At 38.1% G+C, this 13,440-nt stretch overlaps 1 protein-coding gene across 1 annotated transcript; it reads right to left on the bottom strand.

Moving 5' to 3' along the window:
• Window positions 1–380: 380 nt before the first annotated feature.
• Window positions 381–2,052, bottom strand: LOC113301406 (transcription factor MYB26-like). Its single transcript, XM_026550188.1, has 3 exons — window positions 1,783–2,052; window positions 1,510–1,639; window positions 381–1,380 (listed from the first exon to the last, which is right to left on the bottom strand). Exons 1-3 carry the CDS (start codon window positions 1,913–1,915, stop codon window positions 615–617), a joined length of 1,029 nt encoding a protein of 342 aa, XP_026405973.1. The 5' UTR covers window positions 1,916–2,052; the 3' UTR covers window positions 381–614.
• Between the last annotated feature and the right edge of the window lie 11,388 nt (window positions 2,053–13,440).

Here is a 13,440-nt window from a genome sequence, read left to right as displayed (position 1 = left end):
AACTGAAAATGTCAGGTCTCGGAATAATATACAAGGCCTATTAAGCAAATTCGCCTGGCCTCCCATTAGACGTTTTGCCGGGACAAGAAAAAACTCAATGATACATAACTCGCTAAAGATGAAATTGACCCCTGCCTGTCACAACTGTTTTCTCCCAAGTTGACAAAAAAACAAGCCACTTCGTACTACCCGGTCAGTATACAAAATCCTCCTCCAACCATTCGACCACAGAGGACGTTGTTTTAAATCGGGTGAAAGTCACCGTAACACATAAATTACATTGAAATTGAAAACGTGCAAAAACGCGCAAAGGAAAGACTTCCAAAATATTTAAAGCCGTTACTGTATAAATCAAATGTTAACACACCATAAAACCACAATAAAGTAAAAAATCCCAAAACTTTATTCATCATATTCCTCATGTTTTAGTTTTTTTGTTGTTTCAAAGCCCTTAGTTATTCTCCTTTTTTGCATCACTTGAATGCAATTGTATATATCACACTGCACAACCACAACTCTACAAAGGAGGCCCCTAAAAACGAAAAAGTCGAAACACTTTTTGCATAAATAAACGAAACACCCAAAAAGAATGAAAAGATAGGAAAACTCAAAGATTAAAAAGATGATGAAGAAGGATAAGAAGAAGATAAAATATCTTCCATATTTGATGAACCTTCTCCACTAATTTGCCCTTCAAAATTCTCCCAAATTAGAAAACTTTCCGGGCCATGTTGTTGCTGATGGTCATTCTCAACCCATGCCTCACTGTCATTTATCATTAACTCATGGTCTTGCCTTTGTAAGTAATCCATCCCAATCTCCGTTGCGGGCACCATATTGTGGTGGTTAAGATGACTCTCATCTGAGTAATATGATGTTGATGCCATATAGTTCTCATCCGAAACTATTCCGGCCGCGAAGTTACTGCACACAGGTAGTGGATGAAGAGGAAGAAGCGTTGTCTGCCGGTCTTGTTCGTTTGATGATTTCCAAGATTTCGGAATATGGATTCCGTTGTTGTTATCGTCATTTTGCTGCTCTACATCCAAACTGTTGTTACTAATACTGATCAAACCGGGGTCGAACATGAACAAATTAGGAAATGTATTTGTTTCTTGGAGTAGTAATGTCGAGTGATCTTGAAGATTAGTAGTATTAGTTAACAAGTCAACTTGAGTATCCATACTGTAATTACTTGATTGTTGAAGAAGCTCATTGTTATAATTTGTTGGTAGAACCGATGATGACGTTGTCGGTAATGAAATAAGCGATGGAGAAGACGATGACTTTCGCGTTACTTTCTTCTTTATCCATGAATTCCAATAATTCTTTATCTCATTGTCTGTTCTTCCCGGCAAGTGACTTGCTATATGAGCCCATCTATAATATTCCGATAAGAACCCACACATGTGCATGCTATTAGATACAGTTTGGCTCATATAATAAAGGCTATAGCTAAAGCATTTGTACGTACGAGCTAAAAGCTACAAGTGACCCAAAGTACAGTACCTGTTTCCGACGACACCGTGAAGTTTGATGATCAACTTCTCCTCCTCCGGCGTAAATCTTCCTCTTCTAATGTCAGGTCTCAAATAATTGATCCATCTTAAACGGCAACTCTTACCACATCTCTGAAGGCCTAATGACATTCAAAGAAGAAAAAAAACAAATATTGTTAGTTAGCAAATTAAGAAACGCATATATGTCATTGTAGATCAAAAGTGCATGATCAAATATAATTGAATCAAGCCACAAGGAATGAAGATTAGAGAGAAAGACCACCAGCTCTGTCAGGAACTTCACTCCAACAACCATAGCCATTATTAGTAATGTAATGAGTGAGTTTTTCGTCTTCCTCCGGTGACCAAAGACCCCTTTTAACCTTCTGTTGGTTACAACAAGAATGTTGGCCCATCGGTCGATCTAGACCGAACTCCTAATTCAATCTCTTCCCCTTTCTGTATGTATATGAGTATATCTGTTTATCCTTTGCCTCCTTTTTTTAATCGGAGTTATGGAAACCGGCCCGTAACTATATCCAGTATGAAATCAGTAGCATTGATTTATATAAATATGTTTAGGAATAGTGTTGATAAGAAACGGCATTACATCCCTTTTTAATGAAGCTTTTCTGTTTGTGATTTATCGATCTTTTGAAAGTCTTGACGTCTGGACCCATCGAGGGGACCAAACATATCTTACTACAATAGATCCCATGAACATTCCATCTAACCTTAAAACGACGGCTTATCAACTGCTTTCATTCTTGTTTGTACGTATTATTACTTATGTTAAGTTTGTACTCAATTGATATTTTAGACCATGCACATATAACACAACTCTTAACTACTTTTTGCACAATAGACCACCCCATTTCATATATAATGTAGTTTTCTTCGCATGCTTAACATAACATAATATATTTTTAGCACAAAGCTGATTTCTGATGAAAATGATATTTGAAACCACACATCCCAGCCATGCATTTACATTTGTTCTATCAGACTGAGTGCTATGGAGGTTCACAGAGCCATATTCACATCTTCGATCCTCAAGAGTGAAAAAAAAACATTAATCAGTTTGGCACTAGATTACTGCAAAGTGCAAAATTATTACGCGTTCTGCTATTTTTGTTGGTTTAGTTTTTCCGGTTCTGCTATTTTGTTGGTTTAGCTTTTCCGACCTTTTAAGGCCTGGTTATCACTTCCTTTTTTCTTAAATCTGCGTAATAGTTTACTCTTCACTCCATCACATTCACAAGAGCTATTCCCTTCACACCAAAATAGTTTACTCTTCACTCCATCACATTCACAAGAGCTATTCCCTTCACACCAATAATGTGCAACAAGTTTTGAAACTTATGAATCTGCTCCGGAGTTGGTAAAACTATAGATTCTGAAATGAATTAAATATCAACGAGCTTACGTGCATATTTTACCTAAGTTGAGGTTGGAAAATCACTCCTTAATTAGGCATTTATCATTTAAATTGCATGTGGAATACTGTTTACTCAAGCACACTGGATCATGTTAGTGGGAACCTGTCTCAATATTTCTATACACTGCAGTATATGCTAGGTTCATTATTTTTTTTAGCTTACTATTGCGAAATTAGTTAAATAATTCATAATTGATTTGTTGACTTTAAAGGACTTAAAGTTAATTAGTGAATTGAATGATATGTACAAAATGGGGTATTAATCAATAATTATTCTAAACATACTTTTTGGATCTTAATAGACAAAAATATACATACAAAACATTATTTTTTCTAGTTGATTTGAATGATGTTGTTGATGAAATGATGATTCGAAAGAGAAAAAAGGAAAAAGAAAAAAGAGAGATTGAAAGGAAAAAAATATGCTTGGAATGATGGAAATCATTCACCATATTTGATGTGAAGATTATAGGTTTTGCTTAGATGAAACCCTGCTTAGAGTTTAATTAACAAAATTATTACATCATTTATTTTAAAAGAAGTCCTTATTTTAATTATTTATTTATTTTTGAAAATGAAGAGAAGAATATTCTTTAGGACTCTTCTAGTTCAATTTAATGATTAATCATTTAGCTTTAGAAAGGAGCAATTGTAGTAGTCTGTGTCGACGACAATCTTTTCAACTACTTAATTTAGACCATCCTTTGCTTTTTGCCTTGGTGTAATATCATATATCCTGAGCCAAAATGATTTTTTTATCATGTTTCTCAATTTGAACATCCGTTAATTTTGTTTGGTTTACTAAGCTTATGGTTAATATAAATGCAGAGGCTCTCTGTATGACATGCATGCCATGCTTAGAGGGTTTTTGATAACCACATTAAATTAGCTTTTCGACTTATTAATTAGGTTGAAAAATCAAAAAAGCTTCTGCTTAGGAAGTAGCTTTACACTTACGGCATGTTTTGGAGCCAGAGGTAGTATTGTTTCCATTTCTCTAGAAGCAGGATTATCTACGAAGTCGGAAGCAAAGTTTTCTTGCTTCACAAAAATTTCCCCTTTTTTCTCGTAGAAACTACCATTTAGTCCTTAAATAAAGTTTGGTCCCTTTTCAAAATATATATTGTTGTTTGGTCCTAAAAATTTAGTGTAGCACAGAATAGGATTGAAAGGGATATTTAAGTTTCGTCGGAAATTTAATAGAAAATTGTTTCAAGGATCAAGATTCTTAGGTTAAAAGATTGATAATCAAATTGATAATAATAATATTGATAATAAGATGATCTTCAAAACAAGAAGGCGTAGCCTTTAAATAGGTTCTCAAGAACCGACTAAACAGAAAAGAAAAAGGAAATCTAAACAAACTAGGAAAGAAAAGGGACTTGTACAACAAGTAAACCAATCAGTCGAATGGGATCAACTGTCATAGTTGATACACGTTCCAGGGATCAACTGTCATAGTTGATACATAGAAAGATGTACTACATCAGTCTCCCCTTCTTGAAAACAACTCGCCCTCGAGTTAATAATTAGAAAGAACTTCATTCTCTCCATGAAACGTAATTGAAGATATTAGATATGTTCCAATTTGATGGAAGATCAATAACATATGCATTATCACTGATTTTCTTCAAAATCTTGAATGATCCATATTTCTTCATCTTGGTCTTGTTTTAAGTACCAGTAGGAAACCTTTCTTTTCTGAGATGAATCAAAACCTATTCTCCTTCATCAAAAGTCTTAAGTCTTCTATGTTGATTTGCATCATCCTTGTATTTGTTATTAGATTCTGCAAGCTTGGACTTAACTTCTTGATGTATGAGTGAAGCTTTCTCAACAAAGTTATCTGCCTTAGCATTTGATTTACGCAGCTTGGGAAGCACCACCAGATCCAAAATATGAGTAGGAACCTTAGAATAAACAATTTCAAAAGGTGTCTTACCTGTGGATCGATTGATTGAAGTGTTATAAGCAAAATCCATGTTGGGGAGGAAATTGTCCCATTGTTTCTCTTTTCCGCCAATAACCTTTGCTTTAATCAGATTTCCTAGAGATCGATTGATAACTTCAGTTTGTCCATCTGTTTGAGGATGGGCAGTTGTACTATACTGAAGTTTAGTTCCCAAACGCATCCATAAGATTTCCAAAAGTAGCTCAAAAACTTAGTGTCTCGATCAGAAGTAATTGTCTTGGAATTCCATGCAGACGTACTACTTCTTTGAAAAATAAATAAGCAACATTGGAGGCATCTGTAGTTTTCTTACATGCTATGAAGTGAGCCATTTTTGAATAACGATCAACAACTACCATAATAGAATCATTCCTCCTTGCAGTACATGGTAAACCAAGCACAAAGTCCATGCTAATATCCACCCAAGGTGCATCAGGAATTGGAAGTGGAGTATATAATCCAGTGTTTTGAATATTACCTTTAGACTGCTGACAAACCATGCATTTTTATACGTACTTCTGAATGTCTCATTTTATTGAAGGCCAAAAATAACGTTCATCAACCAAAGCAATGGTTTTATCACGTCCAAAATGTCCTCCTAGACCACTTCCATGTAATTCTTGGATCAAATGAAGACGTAAAGAGCACCGTGGTATACATAAACGATTTCCCTTAAAAAGAAACCATCTCGAATGAGATAATCATCAACACTGCCTGTTGAAGTACCACATTTGTCCCAAAGATTCTTAAAATCTTTATCTTCACCATACAGATCTTTCAAGAAATCAAAAGCTAAACTCTCATGTTTAAGAGTAACTAGAAGATGAGCTCTTTGGTGTAAGGGGAAAAGAACTACCTAAACTAGCCTGCAAGTATACAGAGTTGTTGTAGATAGGTGGAGTAAGAAAGGGTTTGTCCACAGGGACTTGGAGGATTTGCTAAAGTTCTCTTTGGGGAGTTTCTAAGGTTATCTGAGTTCAAGGGAGGGTACTAAGGCTTTTGATTCCACTACTTGACCCTAGGCTAAGGAAATTGTGATGCAATGTATGTCTTGTTCTTTCATGAAAGACTACAATGAAGAATAGAGTAACTAACCTAGCTAAATGACCCCTAGCATCAGCTGTCTTTCAACAGCACAACTGATCACAAGTATTTAGCTCAACTAGTTAACTGAGCTTAAGGCAGTCTCTCTAATGGATTAAATTCTTACAAACTGACCTAGCTGCACTCCTAGCATCAGCTGTCTTCTAACAGCACAGCTGATCACAAGTGAGGTAACTCAAGTGGCAATTCATCAATCCTAAGGCAGTTAAATCAATCCAAGACAATACATATACATTTACTATCCTAGCATATGATCAAGAGCTTCCTCTAAGCCCTAGCAAATGAATTAGAACATGAACATGCTTGTAATCATGATGTCAACAGATATAAACATGCTCCACATTACAACATACAATTCACAGTCAATTTTTATGCATAACAAACATTCCACATGAACTGAAAATGTAACTGATATATGAAGTAAAATGGAAACTTAAACATGTGTTCACTGGCTAGCCCAGAGATGTCCACAGTTACAACCCAACAATACATATTTATACCCACAGACCCAAATTCCCAAAACTACAAAATTAGGGTTCTTCCCCAAAAATCAGTTGAATTAGGGTTACCTAATTTTTTTGAAATTGATCCTTGAAATCGTCGACCCATGCTTTGTAATTGCTCCCTGACCTCTTCTCATGCGCCAATTGCAACTCTAGGTTACCTAATTCATCAGTTTTTCACGCCTAGGGATTCAGGCAAAGAAGCGTGAAAAAGTGAGAAAATAGGGAACTAGAGGGCTAGGGGGGAGATGGGTGTTGGTTGTTGGTCGATAGGGTGATGATGGTGGCGGAACTAGGGTGGCTGTGGCAGGGAGAAGGTGGTGGCGACAGTTGCAGGGAGAGGTGGTTTTGCAGCAGGGTAAGGTGGAGAAGAAAGAGGTCGACTGAGTTTGGGGTAGGGGGCGTTTGGTAGAGGTGTAGGGTGTTTGGTACTGTAGTGTTGAGCGGTTTCAGCGAGGGATGACGTTTCGCGATCTGGTCTGTGGGATGTGACGATGGTAGGTGGATCCAACGGTGAGATGGGAGGCTGTGGGTAGCGACCGTCGGATGGAGGAATGCAACGAAAAGGACGGCCCAAGATGGAGATGGGCGTTGCGATGTAAAGCGGGAGCTTCGGAATTTGATGTGCGATGATGGAGCGACCGTAGGATGCTGAAATGCTTCGATCTGACGGCTGAAATCCGAGACGGGCTTGGATAGTGGAAATGGGTTTGAGAAAGGGCTTTGGGCCTTGGGTATGCCAATCCCATATCTTCTTTAAGGACAATTCTTCTTCTTCAAGCCCATTCCTAGCCTCTTGGTCTTATGCACAACGTTCTTCGCGGCTTCCTTGCGTAATCCTCCCGGCTTTTCACTACTTTTCTGCTCTATTCCGCTCCGCACTTCATCCATACTTTATTTATTACCTAAAATGCAAAATTAAGTAAGAAAAATATTTATTCTTGAAAACAATGAAAATACAGAATATGGGATAAAATGTAGAATTAATGCACAAAAGATGAGTTAAAATGCCAAGAAAAATATATAGAAATATGCACTTTTTAGGACTCATCAAATACCCCCAAACCTGAATTTTACTTGTCCTCAAGTAAAACAAAACTAAGGAAATCCTACCTATACCACTGTCGCTGGTCTCTCGAATGCATTTAGCGTATGCACTAAGCCTTTTAAACCACTAAGTGTCCCTAGTGGACGAGTTGAAGTCTCGTGAAGGTTTGCTTAGAACGTACCTACAAAGTTCTAGGTCAAAATATAAGCTCAGATTCCATCAAATGTGACATGTGCAAAACAGTTTAAGCTCACAGCAAAATGGAGATGTCAATCTAGCTATCGAAGGCACAATCCTAGCACTGATAACAAAAAAAGACATGTGATAAGAGTGTAAAGTGTATCTACACATGTGTAAAGAAAGATCTGAAGTTATGATTACTAATCACCAAGAGATAGTTTCTCAGGCTAAGAACTGAGGTCGAAATCTAGCTAGCTGTCCGGACTTTACGAGAATTGTGAATGAGTTGGAGGTATTTCACAATTGCTCGCGTTGTACATCAATGGCATACACCCTCCTTGCTTACAACACCAAAACACAAAAGATGACTATTTACATGACTCTTATTTACATTGACAATTCTCTTTTTATTTTTGGAACAAGAGAGGATGGAATTGATAAATACTTGATTTTTGTGTATTTTTCTGATATTTTTTTTTTTTCTGAATATATACATCGTTTTTTTTTTTTTTTTTTTCCACTGAATAAGGAAACACTTTTGATACATAACAAAAAGGAACAAAAGATTACATGACACTTTGCAAGAGGTAGCCCTTTTTGATGCACCCAGTTAAATTCGATGGTTGTCTTTCTTAATGTAACCTCCACCTTCTATCCCAACCAACCAAAGAACAAGCTAGTCCAGTTTCGTTCAGTATTCTAAAGTGATTGGCAATCGTAACTTCCTATCCAACACCTTGAAGATCGAGGCCATACATGTATTGGTAGATCGTGCGCGTGCAAATTTCTTATCACTATGTGAATTGTGCTAGAATCAGGGTGCCTAAATATCTAGACTAAGACTCCTAATAAAATACATATTTGCACAAGAGTCAGCATTTCAAGGTAAATGAGCTCCATTTTTATGATTTTTTTTTCAATTTTTTAATTTTTTTGAATTTTGATTTTTTTTATTTTTTTTGGAATTTTTCAATTTTTTTCAAAAAAAAGAAGGAGTTCGTTTTCAATTATGGCAAATTATCATGGTATCTACTCTATACCCCCAAACCTAAACTAAACATTGTCCTCAATGTTTCAAAGTATGGAAAGAATTATAAAACAATATATGAAGAGGAACATGCTGAGTAGAGTAAAAGGAGAGAGAATACCCGATTGTATGGTGGTAGCTCGATTAAAACTCCGTTATTTCAAGGCAAAAATCCATCATATTAGCAGTCACAATGGATGAGCACAAAATATATACACAAGGAAATTTAACTAACACATTATCTACAAGAAAATTTGGTTTTTAATGGGGTTGGACTTTTTGGAAAAAATTTGGTTTTGTTGGGAAAAAGACAAATTTTGGTTTTGATGGGGTTGGACTTTTTGGAAAAAATTTGGTTTTGTTGGGAAAAAGACAAATTTTGGTTTTGATGGGAAAACGAAAAAATTTTGGTTTTTTAGGGAAAGATTTGGAAAACTTTTTTGGTTATTTAGGGAAAGAGTGGACCAGTTTAGTCCACATAGACTGGGTCCTCCAGGTTGGTTGTTTCAATGTTGGGTGGAAATGGCTCAAGGAATGGCTTTAATCTCTGCCCGTTGACTTTGAAAACGTTCTTGTTGGAGACATCCTCCAGCTCTACAGCTCCATGAGGAAAAACTGTGCGTACTAGGTACAGACCCTTCCATCTGGAACACAGTTTTCCTGGAAAAAGATGTAATCGGGAGTCATACAGCAAGACTTTCTGACCAGGAGTGAAGGATTTGCGTAGAATACGCTTGTCGTGAAATATCTTCATCTTTTGCTCGTACAACTTGGCACTGTCATAAGCCTCATTTCTCAATTCATCCAACTCGTTGAGTTGAAGTTTCCGTTGAATTCCAGCTTCGTCCAGGAGAAGTTCAGCTCTTTGATTGCCCAGTAGGCACGATGTGTTAATTACAGGTTCACACGATGGACGGTTTCCATACACTAGACGATAGGGGGACATGCCAATTGGTGTCTTATAAGCTGTTCTATAGGCCCACAAAGCATCATTCAATCTCAATGACCAATCTTTCCTGGACGGGTTGACCGTCTTCTCCAGAATGTGCTTAATTCCCTATTAGACACTTCCACTTGTCCACTAGTCTGAGGGTGGTACGGAGTAGCAACCTTGTGAGTTATGCCATACTTGCGTACTAAAGACTCAAAGTACTTGTTACGAAAATGTGAACCGCCGTCACTGATGATAGCTCTAGGGGTACCAAAACGTGAAAATATGTTCCTTTAGAAATGAAAGTACCACCTTGTGGTCATTTGTTCTGGTTGCTATGGCTTCTACCCACTTAGAAACGTAATCAACTGCAACTAGGATGTACAACTTGCTGTCAGACATGGGAAATGGACCCATGAAGTCTATCCCCCAAACATCAAAAATCTCCACAATCAAAATGGGGTTCAATGGCATCATGTTTCTCCTCGAAATGCTTCCTAGCTTTTGACAGCGTTCACAAGCAACACAATAATCATGGCAATCCTTGAACAATGATGGCCAATAGAATCCACACTGCAAGATCTTTGCAGCGGTTTTCTTGGCACTGAAATGGCCTCCACATGCTTGGTCATGACAGAAAGATATCACATCTTTCTGTTCCATGTCGGGTACACATCTCCTAATGATTTGGTCTCGGCAGTACTTAAACAAATATGGGTCGTCCCAAAGGAAATGTTTAACTTCAGCCAAGAACTTGGAGCGGTCTTGTCTCGACCAATGTGAGGGCATTCTACCTGTAGCAAGGTAGTTAACAATGTCGGCAAACCAAGGAAGGTTTGTCACAGACATCAATTGTTCATCAGGGAATGATTCTCTAATCAGCTCAGATTCATAATAGACTCACTAGTTAATCGGGACAAGTGATCAGCAACCACATTCTCACAACCTTTCTTATCACGGATTTCGATGTCGAATTCCTGTAATAAGAGTATCCATCGAATAAGGCGAGCTTTAGCATCCTTCTTAGAAAGAAGATACTTCAAAGCCGCATGGTCAGTGTATATGATGATCTTAGATCCTATCAATAAGATCTAAACTTGTCTAATGCAAATACCACGGCAAGTAACTCCTTCTCGGTAGTCGAATAGTTGAGTTGAGCATCATTAAGAGTTTTACTAGCATAGTATATCACATATGGTAGTCTATCAACACGCTGTCCTAAAACAGCGCCAACGGCGTAATCAGAGGCATCACACATGAGTTCGAACGGTAATTCCCAGTCGGGTGGTTGGACAATAGGAGCTGAGGTGAGGAGAGTCTTGAGTTCTTCCCACGCCTTCACACACGCAGCATCAAAGTTAAAGACAACATCTTTGGCAAGTAGGTTACACAAAGGGCGAGAGATTTGGCTAAAGTTTTTGATGAATCTCCGGTAGAATCCGGCGTGACCTAAAAATGATCGAATCCCCTTCACAGAGTGGGGTTGGGGTAAATGTGAATGGTGAGATCGACTTTAGCTTTTCTACTTCAATTCCTTTTTCCGATACGATGTGTCCTAGAACTATGCCGGATTTCACCATGAAGTGGCATTTTCCCAGTTTAAAATCAGATTCTTTTGCTTACATCTTGATAGCACAAGGACTAGATGGTCCAAACATTCGTCAAAAGAAGAGCCAAACACAGAGAAATCATCCATAAAGATCTCGAGAAAACTATCTATCATGTCTGAAAAAATGCTCATCATGCAACGCTGGAAAGTAGCAGGTGCATTACACAGCCCGAAGGGCATACGTCTAAAAGCAAATGTCCCAAATGGACACGTGAATGTAGTTTTTTCCTGATCTTCCGGTGCAATGTGAATTTGGTTATAACCGGAAAAGCCATCTAGAAAACAGTAGTGACTGTGTCCAGACACACGTTCTAGCATTTGGTCTATGAAGGGAAGGGGGAAGTGATCTTTTCTTGTTACTGTGTTCAACTTCCTGTAGTCGATACATACTCGCCATCCTGTGGTTGTACGTGAAGGGACTAACTCGTTCTTTTCGTTCCGAACTACAGTAATGCCTGACTTCTTAGGCACAACTTGAATGGGACTAACCCATTTACTATCTGAAATCGGATATATGATACCCGCATCAAGTAGCTTCAAGATCTCACTCTTAACAACGTCTCTCATGTTAGGATTAAGTCTCCTTTGCATTTCCCTAGATGGTTTGGCATTCTCTTCAAGATTAATGTGATGCATGCAAATGGTGGGGCTTATCCCTTTGAGATCTGAGATGGTCCATCCTAAGGCTTCTTTCTGCTCCTCAAGTACTCCTAAAAGCTTGTTTTCCTGTTCTATGTTTAATCGTGAAGAAATGATAACAGGTAAAGTATCAGAAGGACCTAGAAATGCATACTTCAAAGTATCAGGTAATGGTTTCAATTCCTGTTTGGCCTTAGGAGACTCATCCGAAGATATAACAGACTTCTCAGAAAGTGGGAGTTGTTCCACTGTAGTCTGCCATTTAGTGATGTCCATTTGAGGTACAGATTCGAGCAAAGATTGGACTTCACCAATGTATTCATCATCATACAACTCCAAGTTAACATCTTCCAAACATGCTTGCAGGGATCTTTTGACATAATGCCAGTCAATGAATCTTGTATCAAACTCTCAATCATATTGACCTCATGTACATCCTCATCATCAAGATTCACATGCTGTTGACTAACATTAAACACATTCAGCTCGACAGTCATGTTCCCAAAAGACAGCTTCAACACTCCATTACGACAATTGATGATCGCATTAGATGTCGCCAAGAAAGGACGTCCTAAAATGACAGGAATGTGACTATCCGGGTTTTGTACAGGTTGAGTGTCTAAGACAATAAAGTCTACAGGAAAGTAGAACTTATCAACCTTAATTAAGACATCCTCAACTACACCTCGAGGGACTTTGACGGATCGGTCCGCCAATTGGAGAGTTATGGGTGTTGGCTTCAATTCTCCAAGACCTAACTGCGCATAAACAGAATATGGCAGGAGGTTCACACTTGCACCTAGATCTAATAAAGCTTTACTGACCATGTGGTTTCCTATAGTGCAAGAAATTGTTGGACAACCTGGGTCCCTAAACTTAGGTGGAGTTTTGTTCAGAATGATGGAACTCACCTGTTCAGCTAAGAAAGCACGTTTGTGCACATTAATCTTGCGCTTTTGAGTGCACAAGTCTTTGAGGAATTTGGCATATGCAGGGATTTGCTTAATTGCCTCAAGAAAAGGAATGTTGATGTTGACTCTTTTGAACAGTTCTAACATCTCATTGTAGTGGGTGCTTATCTGTTGGCGAACTAACCTCTGAGGATATGGAGCAACATCAACATTAGGAGTTAGAGGGGTATTCACAACAGTGGGATTGTCGGCTTTGCTAATGTACTCAGGTTCCTTTTCTAAGTTGGAGGTGTTCTTTGGTGGTGTAGGCAATGATATGCTTGGCTCAGACTCATTTGATTGTGGTATGCCTACATTGTTCTCAACAATCTTACCACTTCGGAGAGTGGTGATGGAATGGGCTTGATCGGGTGAGGTTTCATTGCAAGATGATGTTCCTGCTTGAAATATCCTCTTTGGATTTTGTTGGGGCTGGCTAGGAAGTTTACCCTTTTCTCTTGTATTCAGTGCATCGCAAATTTGACCCATCTGTAGTTCTAGAGCGGAGACTCGTTGATCAGTTGCTTTCTCATTCTTCATCAGATGTTGGGTCAATTGATT

The sequence above is a fragment of the Papaver somniferum genome, chromosome 8, assembly GCF_003573695.1.
Source record: "Papaver somniferum cultivar HN1 chromosome 8, ASM357369v1, whole genome shotgun sequence".
Lineage (NCBI taxonomy): Eukaryota > Viridiplantae > Streptophyta > Magnoliopsida > Ranunculales > Papaveraceae > Papaver > Papaver somniferum.
The sequence above is the reverse complement of the archived record's forward strand: the minus strand, read 5'-3'. Positions and strand labels throughout refer to the sequence as shown.